Genomic DNA, 19,462 nt, shown 5'->3' with positions numbered 1-19,462 from the left:
GTCCTGTTTCTGAATGAATTTTCAAATTAGTGGAGAAAAATTTGAGACTTCCTGCTTCCACCTTGAATAGTGACTGTCATTTTAATGGAACCAGGGCCTAGTCCCCTCTTCTTTCTTGTCTTGGGGTGGAAATCCAAGATCTGGCCAAGACTATGTATCTATAGCCCTGGCTTCTGGTGCTGTTGGACAGCCTCTATGAGGAGTGTCCATCTTTTGTTGGGCTGGAAGTAGGGTAGGAGTCATAGGAATTGGGACATCAATATGATCTCTCATAACTGTACCTACCTACCAGTCTGCTGCTGGTTCCAAGGCTTGAAGAAGATATTTAGAGTTGGGCAGCTACCATCCCTCCACAGCTGTCTTTAGTACTAAGGGAGGAGGTCTTCTCTGTGTAGCCAAGTAGTCTGAGTTCCATGCATGTACCCACAAGTCTCCATGACACAAAGAAATTTCTTCAAGGGTGAACTTTAGAGGTATTATGTAGAAGTTAATTCAATCCACTGGGGCTCTTTGGCCTATTTTAAAACAGCATATACTGCTTAAGCCTTGCCATTAAAACAAAAGCATTAAGTATGGGAATTTTTTTTCCAAAGCAGTTTTCTAACAAATGTTCCATAAGAGGCCACACACTCACCCTACCCTCCCATCTGTCACTAATTAATTTACAACTTTCCTAGACCTCTAGCTGTTCATGCTATATTTTCTGGAAATGACTATCAGGTCTATCCCAGTGGGAAAGAATCACACGCAACACCAAGAAGGCTTCTGATGTGTCCTTCACAGTGGTTCCCTAAATACGTTTAAAATCTGCTTTCTGCATAAGTATGTGGGGGGGGAGAGAGACAGACAGACAGACAGACAAACTATGAATCATACATCATCACAAAAACAACTCTCCTGAAGGGTGTTGGTGGGGGAGAGCAGTAAACAATGAGGAGCAAGAAACAAAAAGCCATTCAGCAGATGCATGCCACTTTTTCTCTTCAGTGTGGACCAGTTTTTCTTGTTAATTATATCACCTATTCTTTCCTTATATTGATAATTACATAATTACACGAAACAGATGGTAACAGAATGCACCCAGATGGTGAGAATGTAAACAGGCTTACAAATTGCTTAGTCCTAGGCATATTAAAAAGAATTATTCAATAATACATAGATTTCTATACTCTGCACATCTGTCAAGTAGAGCCTTCAAAATGGCAGTTACTTTGTCAATTTTCTTTTCTTCAGCAGATACAATATCCGCCCTAGGAATTCCCGGGCAACCAATTGACATGGAGATAAGTTATTTATGATTTTCCAAGTATCTGGACACCTGAAAATTTAAATTCTTATCTGAGCCTACTGGCTTAATCCACTCCTGCCTACTGTTTAAAAAAAAATAAGTTGTACTTTCAAGGGGTATTATGATCATATCTATACAGCTGTATTGAGAGAGGACTAGCTATATTTTGAGCAAGTTGTGGAGGGCTGAAAAGAATGATTGGCTTTGCTTTAATAATGTATTAGAGGGACCTGGAAACGGCTCAGTGGGTAAAGTGCACGCTATACAAACACGGGGACCTGAGTTTGTATTGCTAGAACCCACATAAAAAGCCAGACATGGCAGAAGGTCCCTATAATCCCAGGGCCGGGAGGTAGAGACAGGAGAATCCAAGGGGCTTGTGGCCAGCCAGTCTGGCTGAATTGGCAAGCTCTAGGTTCAGTGAGAGGCTCTGTCTCAATAATAAGGTAGAGGGGTTGGAGAGATGGCTCGGAGGTTAGGAGCACTGACTATTCTTTCAGAGGGCCAGGGTTCAATTCCCAGGATCCACATGAAGCTCACAACTGCATGTAACTCCAGTCTCAGGGGATCTGATGCTTTCTTCTGGCTTCTGTGGACATCAGGCATACACATGGTACACAGACATACATGCGGGGAAAAAAATACTCATATATATGAAAATAATAAAAAAATAAGGTGGGGAGAAATTGAGGAAGACAATGTAGATCTCTCTGGCTTCCAAGGCATGCAAACACATGTGCAAATACATTTTCCCATGTACACACACACACACACACACACACACACACACACACCTCACAGACATACAAAACACACAGAGAAGATGGTGCATTGGAATTATTGCATCTGATAGGTTTTGCGAATGAAATTCTTGTAAAATAATCATGAAATCAAAGTCCAAAACACTGACATTGCATTTATGGGGTATGTGGAAATGTGCCTGTGTGAGGGGTCAGCAGGAAGGACTGCATCTGTTTCTTCAAGCTACCACCCCTATGTCTGCCCCAAAGATGCAGTTTATTTTTAAGTGATGATTAGCAGAGGTGTGTGTGTGGGGGGGGGGGGGTGAGGTTGTTTGTTTGTTTGGTGTCTTTGTTTTGTTTGTTGGGACAGAGCCTCCCTATGTAGGCCGGGCTGGAATTGAAGTAGTAACCCCCTTGCCTCAGCTTCCTGAATGTTAGGATTTTGGCGGTGCTTTACCACACAATGTACCACAGAGATATTTTACCTGCTCCCACTTCCCTTGGCTTTCCTCTTGATACACTTGATGCTCATGACATGCTGTATGAACAAACATGTTTGTCTGTTTCCTGCTCACTTCCCCCACATGCCCTGGGTGGCAGAGATTTGCAAGATTTTTAGGATCACATCACCAACACACAGGACAGGGCCCACCATCCAGTCAGCACATAACCAATAGTGACAAAATGAATGACATCAATGAATTTCCCAATTCTAAGCCTCCTACCAGGGCCACTGTGTAGGCAAAAGAGTCTGTGCAGACAGGACATGTGGAACTCCAGTCGAAGTGAGCTGTGGGTAGCAGGTTGGCGCAGGTTTTCCTCAGACATGAAGGGCAGGTACAAAGTAGAGTGTGGACAAAAAAACAGGTCATGGAGGCTCAGGGAGGGACAAACCCAGATGGTTTCTGGTGGAGCAACCTGGCTCAGGGAGAACTTGGATAAGGGTGGCAGTAGCAGGTCATAGAATTCCACCCACTACACAGAGATGTGCCTTACAGGAAGGACGGCAAACACTCCTTGAAGGCCAAGTCTGGATGGTGACTGCTGTTTGTGTGTTGAGAGAGACAGAGACAGAAAAAAGGCAAAGCTCATAGGGAGCATATGACGACTTGGGGGCCTGAGTCTCTTTTGGAATTTGAAATCCAATGGAGTGGGTTCTAAGAGGCAGGCCATCAAGGAAAAGGGGAAACAGGGTAATTTGTCCACTGCTGTTCTATCTCTTCATGTTTGGGGGAACTAGGATCTCTATAGGCTGCTTATTGAGTGATCAAGCTTCTTGGGTATCAGGCAGCACCCACTTGTCATAGAACAGAACCCACAGATCATGGGAGGTACCCAGTGTGCTGAGTAGACAGTTGCCTAGGATTGAGAAGGCAATGGGAAACAGCAAGGCCATGAGCAGGGCCCTGTCATAGAGTGGAGCTAGCCACCTGTAGTCCTTCGGTCTCCAGTCCCTGCTCTTTCCTTTGGGGTGAACTAAGTGAGCCTGGGGCATGTATCTGTTTCTGTCTGCCCATCTTCTTGAGGACATGACAGGAGCGATGAGCCACTGAAGTCACAGAAGGGGTAGGATAGGCACATAACAGCTTTACTAAGAAGGGTACCCAAACACTTGGTGGGTGTGTGGGGATTGGTCCTGTTGGTGTAGGAAACAACTATCCATCTATAGAATATAGTTCTGTGGGGCTATCATACCATGTTTATGATCTGCTCATTGATGGCTTGTAATAGAAGATGCCTGATTCCATTTTGAAAGCAACCATTCACTCTGACTCCATGAAAGCACCAGCCTAAGGATCAGTAAATAGTGATGGAAATGAGGGTTCGGTGAGTGGAGCTTTGCTAAGGTGACCAGAGGGTGCTGCCTGCTGCAAGCTCCTGGGAAGCAGCTCCTTCTGGCTAAACACGCAATGGCTACCATGGTGATAATGTTAATGCACTAGATGACATGAAAAGGGAGCCGGGTTCAAGCAGCCCAGGAAGCAGGAGCAATGGCAGAGTGTACGCTTTAAGTTTATTACCCCAAGTTTCACTTGCACGGGTGTGGCTCATGTCTGCTGTGCTATGGCCAAGTCATGTTCAATAGTCCAACAAGTAGCAATAAAATCCCTTTATGGCTCCCATGCTGTTTCCATTCGGTGTTTATTCTGTTCCCCTACCCCTGTTTCACGTGATCCCTTTTGTTTTCTTCTTCCTTAGGGTGGTTATAGTAACCATCATGGCATCCGTGATCTTAAGGAAACTATGGTCTGAGGCATGATTAAGGTCAGGATGAGAGCTTCAGTTCTGGGAATGGTGGCAGCCTGACACTTGAACCCTGAGAGATTCAAACTGTGTCTCTAATGAGGAGACACCTGGTGGAAGGTGAGCCATGTTTCCTTATTCAGGTCCCCATAGGCACTCCTGGGTTGGGGACCATATCTCAGGCCCTTCCAAGGGCCCATTTAGCCTTCTGCCTGTGATGCTCAAATACTATTTTCCCTCAAGATGTGATGAGCATGTCAACAATGATAATGTGTAAACTCAGACTGCTCAGGAAACCACTGAGCTGCAGAAGACCTCTAATTCACCTGAGCTCCATCCACAGGCCTTCCAGCTTCTGAGGGGTTTTTCAAGTACAATTTATTAACAAGCTATAACGTGCAAAATTTCCATGAAACCCTAAAAGTGAGATGTATTATACTTTAAAATAGATGTGTCTATGGACATAAAATCATTTGATTCTGAGTGGGCCACCCTTCGGGGACTGTTGAGTTAGAGGAAAATGCAAAGATGGAAGACTTCCCAAGATGTACATCTGCCCTGAAAATCTCTGTCCAATGATGACAGAGCATTTTCTGTATGGCGATGGTTTGCTTAGATACACCACACCAGCAAGGGGAATTAGCCTTCAAAGTCAGGAATTGCAAGCTTTCATTTTCAATCACAAAATGATTTTTCATTTAAAACATGGTAGCTTTACCTTTGATCTATTAATATCATTTCCTGCAATTTATTCAAAAGAAATCTTCTCCAAAGTGTTCCAATGCAATGAAGACGTACATAGTAATACTCTTGATAAAAATGCAGATTAAAAGCTTAAATGACCAGTGTAAGGGAACTGCTCACAATGACAAGCCATAGGTCCTGGTGTCAGTATAGCACCGCAGAGATGTCAAATGAGGTCACTGAAGCTTAAGCACAACAGCTCACTCCCCAGGACCGCCCCTCCACCCAAATCAGAATCGGGGCTGGGAGGGTAGTTCAGTGCTAAGAACCTGCCAAATATGTGCGGTTCTGGGTTCCATCACTAGCCCTGAGTGACCGAGAATGTAGTGGTTGCAATGCTTGGGAGGAAGAAAGGAAGGTGAGGCAGGAGGGTTGCCATGACTCTGAGCCCAGTCTGGGTTCCATAGTGAGATCCAGGCTAGCTTTAGCTATAGTATAAGATACTGCCCCCATTTAAAAAAAAAAAAAAAAATCCGGAAAAAAAGGAGGAGCCTGAGGCACAGACCAAAAGGCATTTAAAGCTCCCACTCAGCATAAAACTGTCAGAGGACTGGTGCTGGGGCCATGCCTCAGCAGTCGAGAGCACCTGCTACTCTCAAGAGGCTTGAGATGGTAGCACCTACATCAGATGGCTCACAGCTGCCCCTACGTCCAGTTCCAGAGATGCCGATGCCGTCCTCTGGCCTCTGCAGGCATGTGCACACATGTGCACACATGTAACATATACTCACACATACATACACACAATTATATATATATATCTATATATGTATATATATAGATATCTTTAAAAAAAAACTGTCAAAGGAAGGCTATAAAAAAGATCTTCCTGGCTTTCTGGAGAGTTCCTTAAACTAGTGCCTTGCTCTGTGTCTGAAGAGCCCAGCCTCCATCATGCAGAGGAGAGGTAGGATGACTCTGCTTTTAGCCTCAAATCACAGAAAGCATTCCAGAGCTTCACCTAAGGACCCGGTAGTGAAAACACCCAGTGGCAGGGTGTGACGGGCCAGCCTGCAGTCTGGAATCTGCCAGGACCACAACAAGGAGCGGAGATCGCTTGAGTGCCAGTAGGCTGCCTGGGAATACATGTATGCTGGCCCTACTGCTGGAGGGGGTCTCTGAAGAAACCCCACTAACACACCATGAGGAAATGAGTCCCACCCACACAGCCGGGAGTGTCCTGGGGCAGGACACGTGGAGAGTAGGCTTGGGGGTCTCCAACCAAGTTCCTTCCTCTCCTGGCCCCATTTTCAGAAAGGCCAGAAATACTCCTAAATTCCTAAGGAGGAAGAAACTGACAGGCTTTAAAAAAGCAATAATAAAACTGCCAGTTAAATGTTGAAGTGGGAGGGGCCTGGTAAAGCAGAGGAGCCTCCTGGTCTCTGGCTTTAGCAGCAGGACAGGGAGGCTGGCTGACCTTTGCATGGAAATTGAGTTTCTGTCATTACAGAAGACAAAATTGGACGTTTTATAGAATTATGATCATGTGTTGTGAGTTGAAGTGGCCCACAGAGCTTTAATGAGCTAAAATTGACCAGAAAAGTCACGGACTTGCCCACCTTGTGTCTGGGTACAGAAGGAAACCCAGACAGAGTGAGTGTACTCACAGTCAACAGGGAACAAGATCAAGAGGCCTTGGGATGGTTCCCACAGTCCTGAGGGCTTCCTCCTCACTCCATTCCCCAACTGCCCTCACCTCAGGTTTCCTGCTCAAACTCGCTTGAAGGTGAGATAAGCTAACAGAAGCATGGGGTGAAGACTCCCGGAGCAAACTGGGTTCCTTCATCAGGGGTAGGATCAACTCCTGCCAAAGAAGGACTGCCTGGCTGTATCAGACTACCAGGTGGCACAGGAAGAGAGCCACAACAGATCGAGGAAAAAGCGGGTGTCGAAACACCAGGACACCACGTTCAACCGGGGCTTTTATTCATTGAAAATGATTTGACCACACACACGAGCACATGTGCGTGTGTGCAGGTGTACACACACACACACACACACACACACACACACACACTGGTGGTGGTGGGTGGGTGGCTGCACGTTTGCAAAGGCTCGTGGTGGGGGAGCATGAGCACGTGCGCTTGTGGAAGCCACGTGTCAGCCTCGGATGTCAGTTCTCTGGTACTATTTCACCTTGTTTTCTGCAACAGACTTTTCCCCACTGGAACCTGTGACTCAACAATCAGGCTAGACTCCTGGGCCAGAGAACCCCCAGAAATCTGTCTCCACCTCCCTACTGCTGGGATCACAAGCACACCCTACCACACCTGGCTTTGGGGGTGGGGCGGCTCTGAGGAGTGAATGTAGGTCCTCATACTTGCATGCAAGCTTTTTACTGACTGAGCCATCCCCTAGGTCCCTAAACACCTCAATATTTACAAAGGTGGCCTGTCTACAGAGGGTGAACATGGTGCTGATTTTCCCTAGTGTTTTCCTACCATAAACCTGTGCTGATTTTGTCATGGTATCTTATTTTTAATCGAGGAGGAATATATAACTTCTCTAGTCAACTTCTCTTATCACTCCCTTTGCCATTTTACTATACCAAGTATTTTAAAATAGCCAGAGCCATGCCACCTGTCGGCACCGCTGATCTTTTCCTCCCCAAAGGCAAACTCTAGAGAAGCCACCAGCTCCGGCCTGAGAGCACGGCACCATTGAGGCCTCTCTCAGCTGCAGCCTTCCATTGCTCCTTGGCAAGCAGCCGATGTGTCTCCAGGGAGTTCTGGAACCTCTGTGTTACTCGGGCTAGCTCTGTGGGAAATAGGATGCCTCCTCCCACACCATAGGAGCTGTGATAAGAACCCAATCAATATCCAGGAATGCCTCCAGGGTGGGTTGGGGGGTCCTGTTGGAAAATTTGGCAACTATTTTTAAGGGTAATACCACCACTGGGGAGGGACTGGAACAAAGGGCCCACAGGCAGCTGAGAGACAGAGGTCCTTTCCGTCTCCCTTTGAGTTCAGATGGACATTTGCAGCGCAGTCTCCTCTAAACACTGCTTCAGGACCAAAGGAAGCCCATACGACCGGGTGAGCAGGACAGGTGAAAGCAAGAGAACTGTATTTAACAATATCTAAGCTTTTAAAAACGGAACTGAAACTTCAGGAGCAGCATCATCTCTGTGACATATGAAGCTCTCTCAGAGTACAGGAAACCATCAAGTGTCCTAAGGTGAACCGCACTTTACCCTTTAGAGGTCAGAATACTAGATCTAACCTAAAAACGAGAGATTGCTAAATGGACCACCCAGCAATTCCACTTCTAGGATATACAGTCAAAAGAAATGAAAACATACACGTGCGTGCATGCATGCATGTGCGCGCGCGCGTGCGCGCGCACACACACACACACACACACACACTCACGCACGCACGAGAGGTGGGGGGAGGAAAGGAGAGAGGGAGAATGCAAATTTTCATAGCATAATTATTCACAATAACCAAAAGGTAGACACAATTCAAATTTCTAGCAACAGGAGATTAAATAGAATGTGTCATTATCCATGCAATACAATATTCAGCAAGAAAAAGGAATAAAGTACAGACAAATGCTACCATGTGGGTGCACTCTGAGAACAGGCCAAGTTAAAGAAGCTGGTCACAAAGTACCACATTGTATGAAGTGTCCAAAACAGGCAAGTTCAAGAGACAGAAAGTAGATCTGTGGTTGTCCAAGACTCAGAGTAAGAAGTAAAGGTAAGAGAGAAAAATACTAAAACTTGAGGCAGTGGTGATGGTTTCATCACTCCTGGGGCTTGCAAGGCATTATGATGGCTGACCTCAATTATCAACCTGGTGAGATCTAAAGTCACCTGGGAGATGGACCTCTAGACATGCCAAAGGGGGACTTTCTTGATTAGGTTAATTGAAGTGGGATGACCTGCTTACTGTGGGAGGCACCATTCCTGTGGCTGGGATTCTGGACCGAATAAAAAGGAGAAAGTCAGCTGAACACACATTCATTCCTCTTGCTTCTTGGTTGCAAATGCAATGTAACCAGCTACCCGCAGTTCCTCCAACTATGACTTCCCTACCATGATGGAACTGTGACCAAAAGAACCACAAAAGAAAAAACTTCCTAAGCTGTCTTTGTCACTGGATTTTATCATAGCAACTGGGAAAATAACCAAGGGGTCTGTGCGTGTGGGGGGAGGGAGGGGAGCGGCACATACAGATCTACTTTATGTTTCTTGAACTTATATTTATATCACAGTAAAGTTTGGTTGGAGGGAGATTGTCTTGCACCTTTTATTGTACAAAATGAGGATAAGATTTGGCATTGGTTGATGATGCTACTGAGATACTGAAGTCAGTTTCACAATTTATTCTCATCATTTTACTATCGTCTCACAGCCCAACTCCTAAATATCACCCAGCATTTGTCTGTTGTGCCGCTAGCTCCCCAAGTATACCACCAGGCACTCCCAGGATGGGCTGAGAGCACTGCTGAGCCCCATTCAATATAAAGCTGCATCTTGAGAAGCTTGTAACATAACCACCATATGGGATCATATTTTTCTTCTTTTTATAGCAGCTGCCACTATAATTCGGAAAGGCCTGAAACAGCATGCTGATACAACACAGAGAGAATTACAGACACCCTCAGTCTACTGGTGTCTCAAAACAGGCCTAGCACAGCAACCTGTACCCAGATGCCTGTTTCTCCCAGCCTCACCCAGCCAAAGTCAGGCTGGCACAGGATTCACACCAGGAGCGGATACTGTCTGAAGGGGGGTCCTGGCAAGTTTGTGGGAATGTTTTGGTGAAGTGGCTGGTGTCAAAGATGGGAGGCATTTAAAAAGTTCAGTGTCCAGGTGCCATCCTTCCTTCTCTGTGTGCAATTTCCTAGGATGGTCATGATAACGGATTTAGACGTTAGTTAATAAAGTCTACAAGTCATGGCTAAGAGTGAGAGTTCAAGTGACCCCCACTCTGAAACACACCAACTCCTCTGTGGGGAAGATGGTCGCACACGGCCTTTAGCCAGATCTCAGCAAAGAGTAGGCACAGGCGGGATGGCTGTTATCCCTTTCTAAGAGAAAAGACTGGAGATCCTCACGAGGACGAACCGCCAGTTCACAAGCCATTCTAATGTCTGCATGCACGCAGCATGTTATATTTAACCAGGCAGTGTCAGAGAATTGGGGAAAATGACATACAAGGTTTATTATTTGAGGAAAGGAGGGAGTCCGTGAGGGAATTTACACAGATTTCTCTCCAAATCATAGAGGAAAGGGTTTACCGCCGTTTGAAGGAGCTGTGTTGCCCGGGAGTAGCATGAGTATGTAGGAAGCGGCTGAGAACTGGGCTGTAAAAGCAACCTAGGCCCCAGCAGTGACGGAAAGGGGGTTAATCAGGACATGGATGATGCTGAACGAAACATGCGCTCACAATTTTAGAATCATCTTCCAAGGAGAGACGAGAGAACTGTAGATTTGGGTTTGTTTTCAAAATCCTACTCCACACTTCAACCACAACTACAACCAAGGGAAGGCTGACTACTGTCGGTGAATGTTAGCAGGTTTAAGGAAGGGACTGGGAAACAATTACACTGGAGGAAACCTAGCAGGTGCTGGGAGAATAATGCAATTTCCCAAGGCAGCAGATGCCCAAGGGCAACAGGATCCAGTAACCGTCCATCAGATGGTAATTATAGCTAGACTGGGGAAGAACAGCCAGATGAAAAGGGGCAATTCAAAGGGTAACTGAATGCCAGCCAGTGACATCTTCCTGAGATCACATACCAGGAAAGGGCGGGCCAACATTTAGCTCCGGGAGTGGGGGTGGGGATGGGGGCGGTTAGATACACTGCCATTTTTCCTTGCAGAAGGACAAGGGGAGATGTGGAGAAAACAAACACAGAGAATCCAAATGGAGGCCTCCAAAGAAGTCAGTCCAGATTTCAGCAGACTCATTAATAACCAGGAAAAAACAATAATAACCTCAGAGCTGATCATTCTGCAAGTAAGCTTTCTCAGGAGGGGAAAAATCACACATTCATTTTATGATGACCATAAATCAAGATGAAGAATAAAATAATTAGAATAGACCATTAAGAACTTTTGTGACTAATTAAAAAAAAAAAGCTAGTGACTCTTAAGGTGAATTTCTGGAGTTCATCATTTTAAATAATTGCTATTGAGATACCAGAAGAGGAAGCAGTACCTGGGACACAAAGTACAGCTATCATATCATAGGAATTCTACAGACTTGAGTCCAATCCTAAAGTGAGTCCCAGCCCTTACTATCCTCTCCCTCCCACATCTGCCTCCATTAATACCTTAAGTAAGGGGCAGGAGCAGGGGGGACAGCTCTTACAGAGGACCTGGGTTCAGTTCCCCACCACCCACATAGAGGCTCACAACTCTTTGTAATTCCAGCTCCAGAGGATCCAGCGCTCTCTTCTGGCTTCTTTGGGTACTGCATGCATATGGTGCACAGACATACACGCAGGCAAAACACCCAAACACATAAAAGAAATAAATAGAAAACAAATATACTGTAATATATACTGTAAATATACTGTCAACTTCCCCAAGAGTAGTGACAGTCAACTCAAAATCCCTCTAGGGTTCAGGCAGGAGAGAAAAAAAAAAATATGCTTCTCCACAGACCTCCAAAGAAAGGCAACTCGCTCAAATCTTTAGTCTGTCTGCACAAGGAATTCAAGAAAATTTTGAGTATTTCTCAGGATCACAGTACTCGTGATGGTAAGATATGATGGCCCATTAAATAAAGTTTCCATGACAATAGCTTAGAACATAAATGCATGGGCCAAGATGGCTCATGCAAACTGAAGGAGACTCTTCCAGGCCTATCGTGTGGATTATGATCTTGACCAGGAAGCACCTTCTCTCTTCTCCATGAATTCCTACTGGTCAGTTGTAGAGATAATATGGTGAATGTTGGGGACCAATTTCTGGAAGGCATGATTAAGATGAATGCATTTAGATGCTTTCCTATGACCCGCTCTGAAGTGAGCTGTCCATTAAGAGAAGTCGCGGGGAAGGTGCACCTCCAAACCAGGCAGTAGTTCTGTGGCTCAGGGTGGGGAGGGGAGGGCACACTGCCCTACCATGCAGTGATGATTCTCAATCACAGCTGCCTTGTGCTAGATTCAAATTGGCAACCCACTGAGATGAAACGGGGTCTATCCCATTACTCATGCCTGGAGTGATCTACCCCCTTGAAGATCGGCTTCCTAGGTGAAAGCGAGGGGACAGCCACTAAAAGATGCACGAAGCAGGGTAAAAGGCATGAAAAGCAAGTGGCTGGAGACAGAAGACACCAGTAGGGTGTAGAAGCTGATGCATGTGGCAGAGGGACGTGGGACTTACAGGGAAAAAGGAATTCCGTGAGATTACTCAGCCCTGCACGGTTCAACCATGGGGATTCTATTGCTCATCTCAGGCAAGGGATGTACTCAGACTACATTGAAATTACTCCCCAAACAACCACATTAGGTTCAACTTATCTCAGACAATTGTTTAAATCGTTGAACTCATCTAAAATGTTTTTAAAAAGAGAAAACCAACTTTAAATGATACAAGTCAGCACCTCAAGTTTTGAATAGTTAGGCCCATTCTATGTGGGTTATGACGTGGCTGATCCTTTGACTAAGACCTTTACATTTTCAAAACTGTTCCTCAAGTTTAATGTGACTGCTGTGTTGTTTGTGTGCAGAAGGCCATTTACACTCTAGACAAGTGCTCTTCCACTGAGCTGGGTCCCCAGCCCAGACACTGTTCACTGGTCTTGAAACCCTCACACCTCTTCATTTTAGGCAAAGCTGATGCGCTAACTCCAGGCACTGTGCAGGCTAAATGCTGCCCACCCACTTTCCCAACCCCTTAGAAAATCTTAACCTTACTAAAACCACATGTCAAGATTGGATGTGGTCAGTAATGATAGAAGTACTTCTTAGATGGTCAGAATTCACCAGCACTGTAAACACCACAGCACCACGCAGCAAGCAAACATCTGCACCATCATTTTTCTCACTGGCCCGTTGAGGGCTTTTCTTCCTGGACCCCAGGTTTAAACTATCGCTCTCCACTGTGTCTCAACACGGGCCAGGGCTCTACAAGGACAAGGAGTCACACATCCTGACATGAGCAGGGAAAAGGTTATTAAATGTAAGCAATGATTTCAAATCATGCCAACCTCAGAAATAACACTAGGACCATTTTTAATTGAACAAAATGTTTTCTCTCCACCTGGAGCTCCACCTCATCTCAACATGGCCCAATTCCAGAGGTTCCTAGAGGCAGGCAGAGAGGACAGGCAGGAGTGTCTTGCATGCTTGAAACAACATGCTCATGCCCCCATGCAACAGCTCTACGTGCCTCCCGACAGCTTGAACACCCCCACTCATTCTGTGAAAGTACTGGCTGAAGTCACGGGAGCACCACTAATGCAAAAAGCCTTCTCTTGGCCCAGCCTTGTCTATGTGAAGGCATGTTAGCAATGGTGCAAAGGTATGCCATCTTTACCGGATCTGGTACACATGCTGCAAAGCATCGTCTGCTGAGATCACCCATTTCCCACCCCTACTTCTAATTAGAATTATGGAAGCTGTTTCAGAGACAGATACAGCATGTAGCCGCTTTCTCTAACCCTAAAATGCCCTCTTTGCACCCAGCAGGATGTCTGGTTCCAGGATGCCCCAAGGCAACAGGCCCCCTGGTCCTCCAGGTGGGCCCCCGTATGTCTCATTTTTAGAGTGCAGTCGGCCCTGATACTAAGAATAAATAACTACCTGGTGTCTGCTTCAAGACGATACTGGAGGAGGGGAAGCATGTAAGGAGAAGGAAGATACCAATTGGCCGAGAATAGAAAACCATTGTCTCCAGGTGCTGTGCACATGGAGACTTTTAAGGGCTCTCTAACAGGCCCCAGCATTGCAAACACGGTGTGGGTAGGTCTTCCCTTCCCCCTTCCCTCTCCCTTGCTAAACCATAGATTCCATTCCTAAAGCTAACCACTCAGGTCCATTCCCTTATTTGGCCACTTATGCCTAACTCATTCTGAGGCTGATCACCAAGGTCCAGCTAACAAACCCCAAGGTCCAGCAATCAGAATTCATTGTTTGGCTACAGTGACTAACATGTCCCATCAGGGCTTACCAACGCATCCTAACACAGACTTTCCTCTTTTCTCCTCAAAATCCACTCCTGCAGAGAGAGACACCTGCTGCTGTCTTTGTCCCATCCAGAGGCAGCCCCCCCCACACACACACACATATACACAACGTGTCCCCTCAGGGGTAATAAAATCTCCTTTGTGCCGAGAATTTGGTGTCTGGGTATGTTCTCTGCTGACTCCGAGGCCCCTTCAGATTTCTGTGCTCCTCAAGGTTTGCAAATTGTCACGTGTGAACTGGTCTATTAGAGCTCAGCACAATGGAAGCTTCGGTAGTAATTCGACAGAGTGATTCTGCAAAATCTAAGGGTAACATAACTGAACTTGGATTTCATCTGTCTTTGTTTTTTAAATCTCATTTTTCCAGGAATTAATTTTGTGAAAACTATGACAGATTGAAATTTGAAAAAAAAAAAAAAAAAACCCAGTAAGGGAAAGGTCTCTCATCTCAGGGGGTGGGGGCATGGGGGATAGGAAACTATGTTCTATACGATTGTATCTGCTTACCACCTTCCATTATAAAAAGTTAAAACATAAATGAAACCAAATTGCTATTCATTTTCAGTCCCTCCTCAAATGTAGATTTATAATTGTTAGAAAATAAATACAAATTTTGTAATTTTATCAATATAAGGATCCTGTCAGATCCTTAAAACAACCTCAGTTCTGGAGAACTGATGCCTCTGGGCTGGGGTGGGCAGTCCCCACCCTGTGCAAAGCTGGGCTGGGGCTCCTACCGTCCCTCCAAGGAGCTCCCTCAACTCTGAGGAACAGCTCCTGGACTTAATGTTTGGATGCTTAAACTTCCACTTTCCGTTTTTAGCTTTCAGGAAGGACAAATTTTAGCCACTAAGGTATTTTGCTTTTAAACTCAAAGTACCCAGAACACTGGAAGCATACATGTTGGTCAAGTGAATATGACTATGTTTTCCATTTAAAATACAATAACCAAAAATGGCTGTGTGTTCACATATATGAACACTCAGACACAGGTTCCAGGCCCTTTTCTTGTCTGGTCATAAAGGCATCCAGGGTTAGTTTTTTACCTCAAGTAAAATAAACAAGCCTGTTACACATTTTGACTTCCCACAGGAGTTTTTATGTGAGCATGTTTTTAAAAACAAAAACCAGCCAAACAAACAAACATCAGCTTAAGACCGAACATCTCCAACATGACATTTCTCTGGCGGCTTTGTCCTAACAGCAAGAAGACCACTGACTGACTTAAAAGCAATTGATTGAAGGGGGAATTCTTCTGAGGAGAGGGAAAGAAGATAAAAATATGCTGGGGGGGGGGGTGCGGATGGCTCTAGGCCACTCATTTGTCCAAGGACCAGCGACAACACACAGGACGTCCCTGCTATATCCTCTGAAGGAGGATGTGGCGACTGTTTTAGGCTTACTGTGAAATAACCACTTGAGGGCAAGGCTGCAGGAGCCCTTGCAGGGGGCCGCCTGTAAGGGTATGAGCGCCAGGTTCCCTGTAATTAAGAAGCAGCCTGCTCGGTGAAGACAGGGCTGCCACCCCATCTGCCAAGCCCGCGGGAGCTGGCACTGTGCCTCTCTGCCTGCCTGCCGCCCTGCTACCCACCTGATCCTTGGAGACCTCCTTTGATGGAGCGTTTATGCCAAGCTTTTCCAGAGGATAGACAATCTGTCGTCGTGGTCGCACGGGAACCAAGTAATGAAGGGCAGATGTCAGGGAGTGGGCGGAGGAGTTCTGAAGCTGAAAGACAGCAATCTCTATTTTAGAGGAGAGAATGTCAGAGGCACACAGCGCAGATGTCTGCGTGCTGCTTGACAAATACAAAACTCTTAACTCGGCCAAGTCAGAGAGGGGAGGGAAAAAAAATCAGCAAATAAACAAACATACTCTTCGAGCAGAGGAATGAATTGTAGATAATGCCTGACACTAATGAAGATAATTACGAGAGTAATTACATTACTATCTCTGTGGGAATGACAGATAAACAAGTGGTTTGGTTTATGGGATTTTTCAGCACAAGTATTTCCCCCAGGAGAATATTCTTCTCCATAGTGATCGTGAATCAGCTTGATTTGACCCCATTAAGCTGTGTTATTCGAGTCCTGTTAACCTTCGTGCGTTGGGCACAAGCTGCTTTAACACACATAGATAAAAATGCCACCCAGGGGGCAACATAGCCCAGATGTGAAAGCACTCAGGCAACGTCACTTGGGCTTTTTTAAAAAATGAAATGAGGGTCTCAGAATGAAAGAATAAAACTGGAAAGTGGGGATAAGAGAAGAGGATCAAATGATTTTGATTTGTATTATGACTGAGTTATGAACTGGATTTACACTTGTTAAAATAGATAATAAATAATGTTTATAGTAGTGCTTTAAATATTCATTTTAAAGCTTGACAGGGAATGGTGACTCACATTTATGAAATCTTGGGAATTAAAAAAATCAATAAACGCAGGGCCAAGAATCCATTTCACCCTTTGTCTTAGTTAAGGACCCAAAAGCAAGTTGGGGAGGAAAGGGTATATTTGGCTTACACTTCAATATTGTTGTTCATCACTGAAGGAAGTCAGAACAGGAACACAAGCAGGGCAGGATCCTGGAGACGGGAGCTGATGCAGAGGACATGGAGGGGTGCTGCTTACTGGCTTGCTTCATGTGGCTTGCTCAGTCCACCTTCTTATAGAACCCAGGGCCAGAAGCCCAGGGATGGCACCACCCACCATAGGCTGGGCTCTCCCCCATTGATCACTAAATTAGAAAATGCCTTTCTGCTGGATCTCATGGAGGCATTTCCTCAACTCAGGCTCCTTACTCTGATGACTCTAGCTTGTGTCAAGCTGACACACAAATCCAGCCAGTATAACCCTCAAGTGTAAAACTGTGAAAAGCCAAACTGGCAATGATGTATCTATTTATTGAATTAAAGTCAGAGAGAAAATAAAAGTAAAGCAGAATGTTAGATGTATCTTAATAAATATAATGGTCTGCATAAGACTCGTGTACTGTTTTAAAGTAGCCATGGGCATTGCTATGAGTTTCCAGAAGAGCTTTCTAGAATCTTTCACCATTGCACCTCATACCCTAACTTCACACGTTACTGAAAATCAGAACCCAGGAAACCCTGTGTTGTTTTCCTGTCTGTGAATGTCTACATCAGTGGTTCTCAACCTCCCTAATGCTGTGACCCTGTAATACAGTTCCTCATATCATGGGTAACCCCAACCATAACATTATTTTCGTTGCTACTTCATAACTGTAATTTTACTACTGTTATGAATGATAGGGTAAATATCTGATATGCAGGATATCTGATATTTGATCCCCTGAGGGGTCATGACCCACAGGTTGAGAACTACCTGTTTTTGTGCTTGCATGAGGTCAAGAGAGAACCACTGCCATAGTGAGATACCGGCGACTCAACTTCACTACTAGAGAACTTGGGGCAGAATTTGGGAATTCTCACTCAAATGACTTGGAACAGCTTCTTACTCCTGTTTCACATGTATATGGGTAAATCAACCGGCAGTGTGACTGAGGAAACCTGTTTCCAAATGTGTTTTGCTGGCTTACAGGATGCATGACCCTAACTCTGCAGTGCTTGGTAAGCAGGCACAGGTACAATGAAATACCCAAGATGTCTTTACCACGGATGCAGATGGACTTGGCCCTGACCTGGCACATGCAGGCAGCACGGTAAATAGAAACTAAGAATTTAATATCACACCTGGAAGGTCACACAGTTGGTGTTCAGTCAAGCGCAAAGTGAAGGAAATTGTCTGGGGCCAGTGTTTTCCTGAACAACTGTTATCTTCCATGTCATTAATCATATTGCTGTCCTGCTACATGTTACAGGAGAAACAAACACCAAAGCAAAACAAAACCTCCCTGAAGCAGGGTCCACACCCCATGAAGACTCCTTTCTACGGTTCCCTTCCTTCTTTCCCAGAGGCATCCCTCCAGCTGGCTTTTGTTCAAGATGAGACCCTGGCATAACTATTGTGAGTGTACGTGCTAATGCACTTAGAGACTGTCTAAGAAATACTTCGGTAAGGAAGAGCATTTGAAAATTCCACTTAGTTCCTCATGGACCCTGAGAAAAAAATGTGACAGTGTGTGGAACATGGAATTGGTAGAATGTGGAAAGGCTTGAGGTCATGGCCCCAAACTGAAGGAGCAACTTCTACTCAGCCTGGTAGTTGAAACCCATCACCTTGAGAGTACGCACCAAGTTGGGGATCAATGTTAGTGACCCAGGGACCAGTTTTTAGGAAACAACCCCGTGGGAATCTGGCCTAGATAGCACTTACTGTGGAACAAGCAGGTTATAGTACACGAGGAGGTGAAGGTGTCTGCATGTGTGTATCAGTAGCTCCTGGGAACTGAGGATACAGTTTGAGAAAGAAAAGGCAAAGGTACAGCCTGCGTGGTAAAACGCACGCTCGTGAGCACTGAAGGAGGCGAAGAGGAGGCTGTGGAGGGAGATGAGCTGGTATCTGGGGTGGACATATGTGACGTATGCACATTAGGTCTCTATTGCTGTGATACTCTATGGAAGTATAACAAGTATTAGATGGAATTACATAGGTATCCCCTACGGCAGCGTTCCACCAGAATGGTACATCTCTGCCTTTCATCCAGTATTTATATGGAAATGGTTATAAATTTTATTCAGAATGCAGTGTACAGTACACCAATTGTAAAGGATGAAACTACTTTATTCTACAGGGTTCTCTGTTTCAAAGACCATGATAGGATCATTTTGGCATCACACCATGAGAAGTAGTATGCTGTTCATGTCTAGTACAGCTAGATTTTCAGTTGCCATTCTGTCAATATAGAAAAACCAACAAATTTGCCTAATTACATTGGTTCTGGTTGTTTCAGAAACTGGAAGCCTCCTGGACTTTTGCCACAGTGAAGCAAACGGCCTAATCAAATATGGCCAGTGGAGACTCAGATGCATGCTACAGTCAAAGTCATCACGAGAAGAACTGACAAGATGCAGTGCACACGGGATGCCACCGTGCACACCTATGAGCAGGAGGGGACAGCCCACGCCAGCCTCTTACCTTGCTGTCCCGGGACTGTGGGTATACAGGGTAGTAGAGACATGACTTATAGCCTAATCGAAGGATCTCCTTCAGGAAAAACTTGGTGTAGTGTCGGAAAATAGGGTTCAGGGCAAAATGGTGCAAGCGCCCATGCTCTTCCTGCTGGTGGTGGCTAAAGTAGATGAAGTCCTCGATGTTGTAATGAGATCGTATGTACTCTATATCCTAGAGAAGAGGACGAGAAAGGATGTTTCAAAC

The 19,462-nt window shown here is 45.3% G+C and overlaps 1 protein-coding gene across 3 annotated transcripts in view; it reads right to left on the bottom strand.

Annotated features, from left to right (window-relative positions):
- Nucleotides 1-19,462, bottom strand: part of Cfap61 (cilia and flagella associated protein 61) — a 300,869-nt gene that overhangs the window by 162,522 nt on the left and 118,885 nt on the right. For all 3 annotated transcript variants that reach the window (XM_052722829.1, XM_052722832.1, XM_052722831.1), the window contains exons 16-17: nucleotides 19,223-19,429; nucleotides 15,757-15,891 (exon numbers count right to left, since the gene is read on the bottom strand). In XM_052722829.1, coding sequence (XP_052578789.1) covers nucleotides 15,757-15,891; nucleotides 19,223-19,429 — 342 coding nt within the window. The remainder of the gene's footprint in view (nucleotides 1-15,756; nucleotides 15,892-19,222; nucleotides 19,430-19,462) is intronic.

This window comes from Peromyscus californicus, unplaced genomic scaffold, assembly GCF_007827085.1.
Source record: "Peromyscus californicus insignis strain IS unplaced genomic scaffold, ASM782708v3 Scaffold_7__1_contigs__length_154581171, whole genome shotgun sequence".
NCBI classification, from domain to species: domain Eukaryota; kingdom Metazoa; phylum Chordata; class Mammalia; order Rodentia; family Cricetidae; genus Peromyscus; species Peromyscus californicus.
Note: the sequence above shows the minus strand (reverse complement) of the source record. Positions and strands in the feature narration are given on the sequence as shown.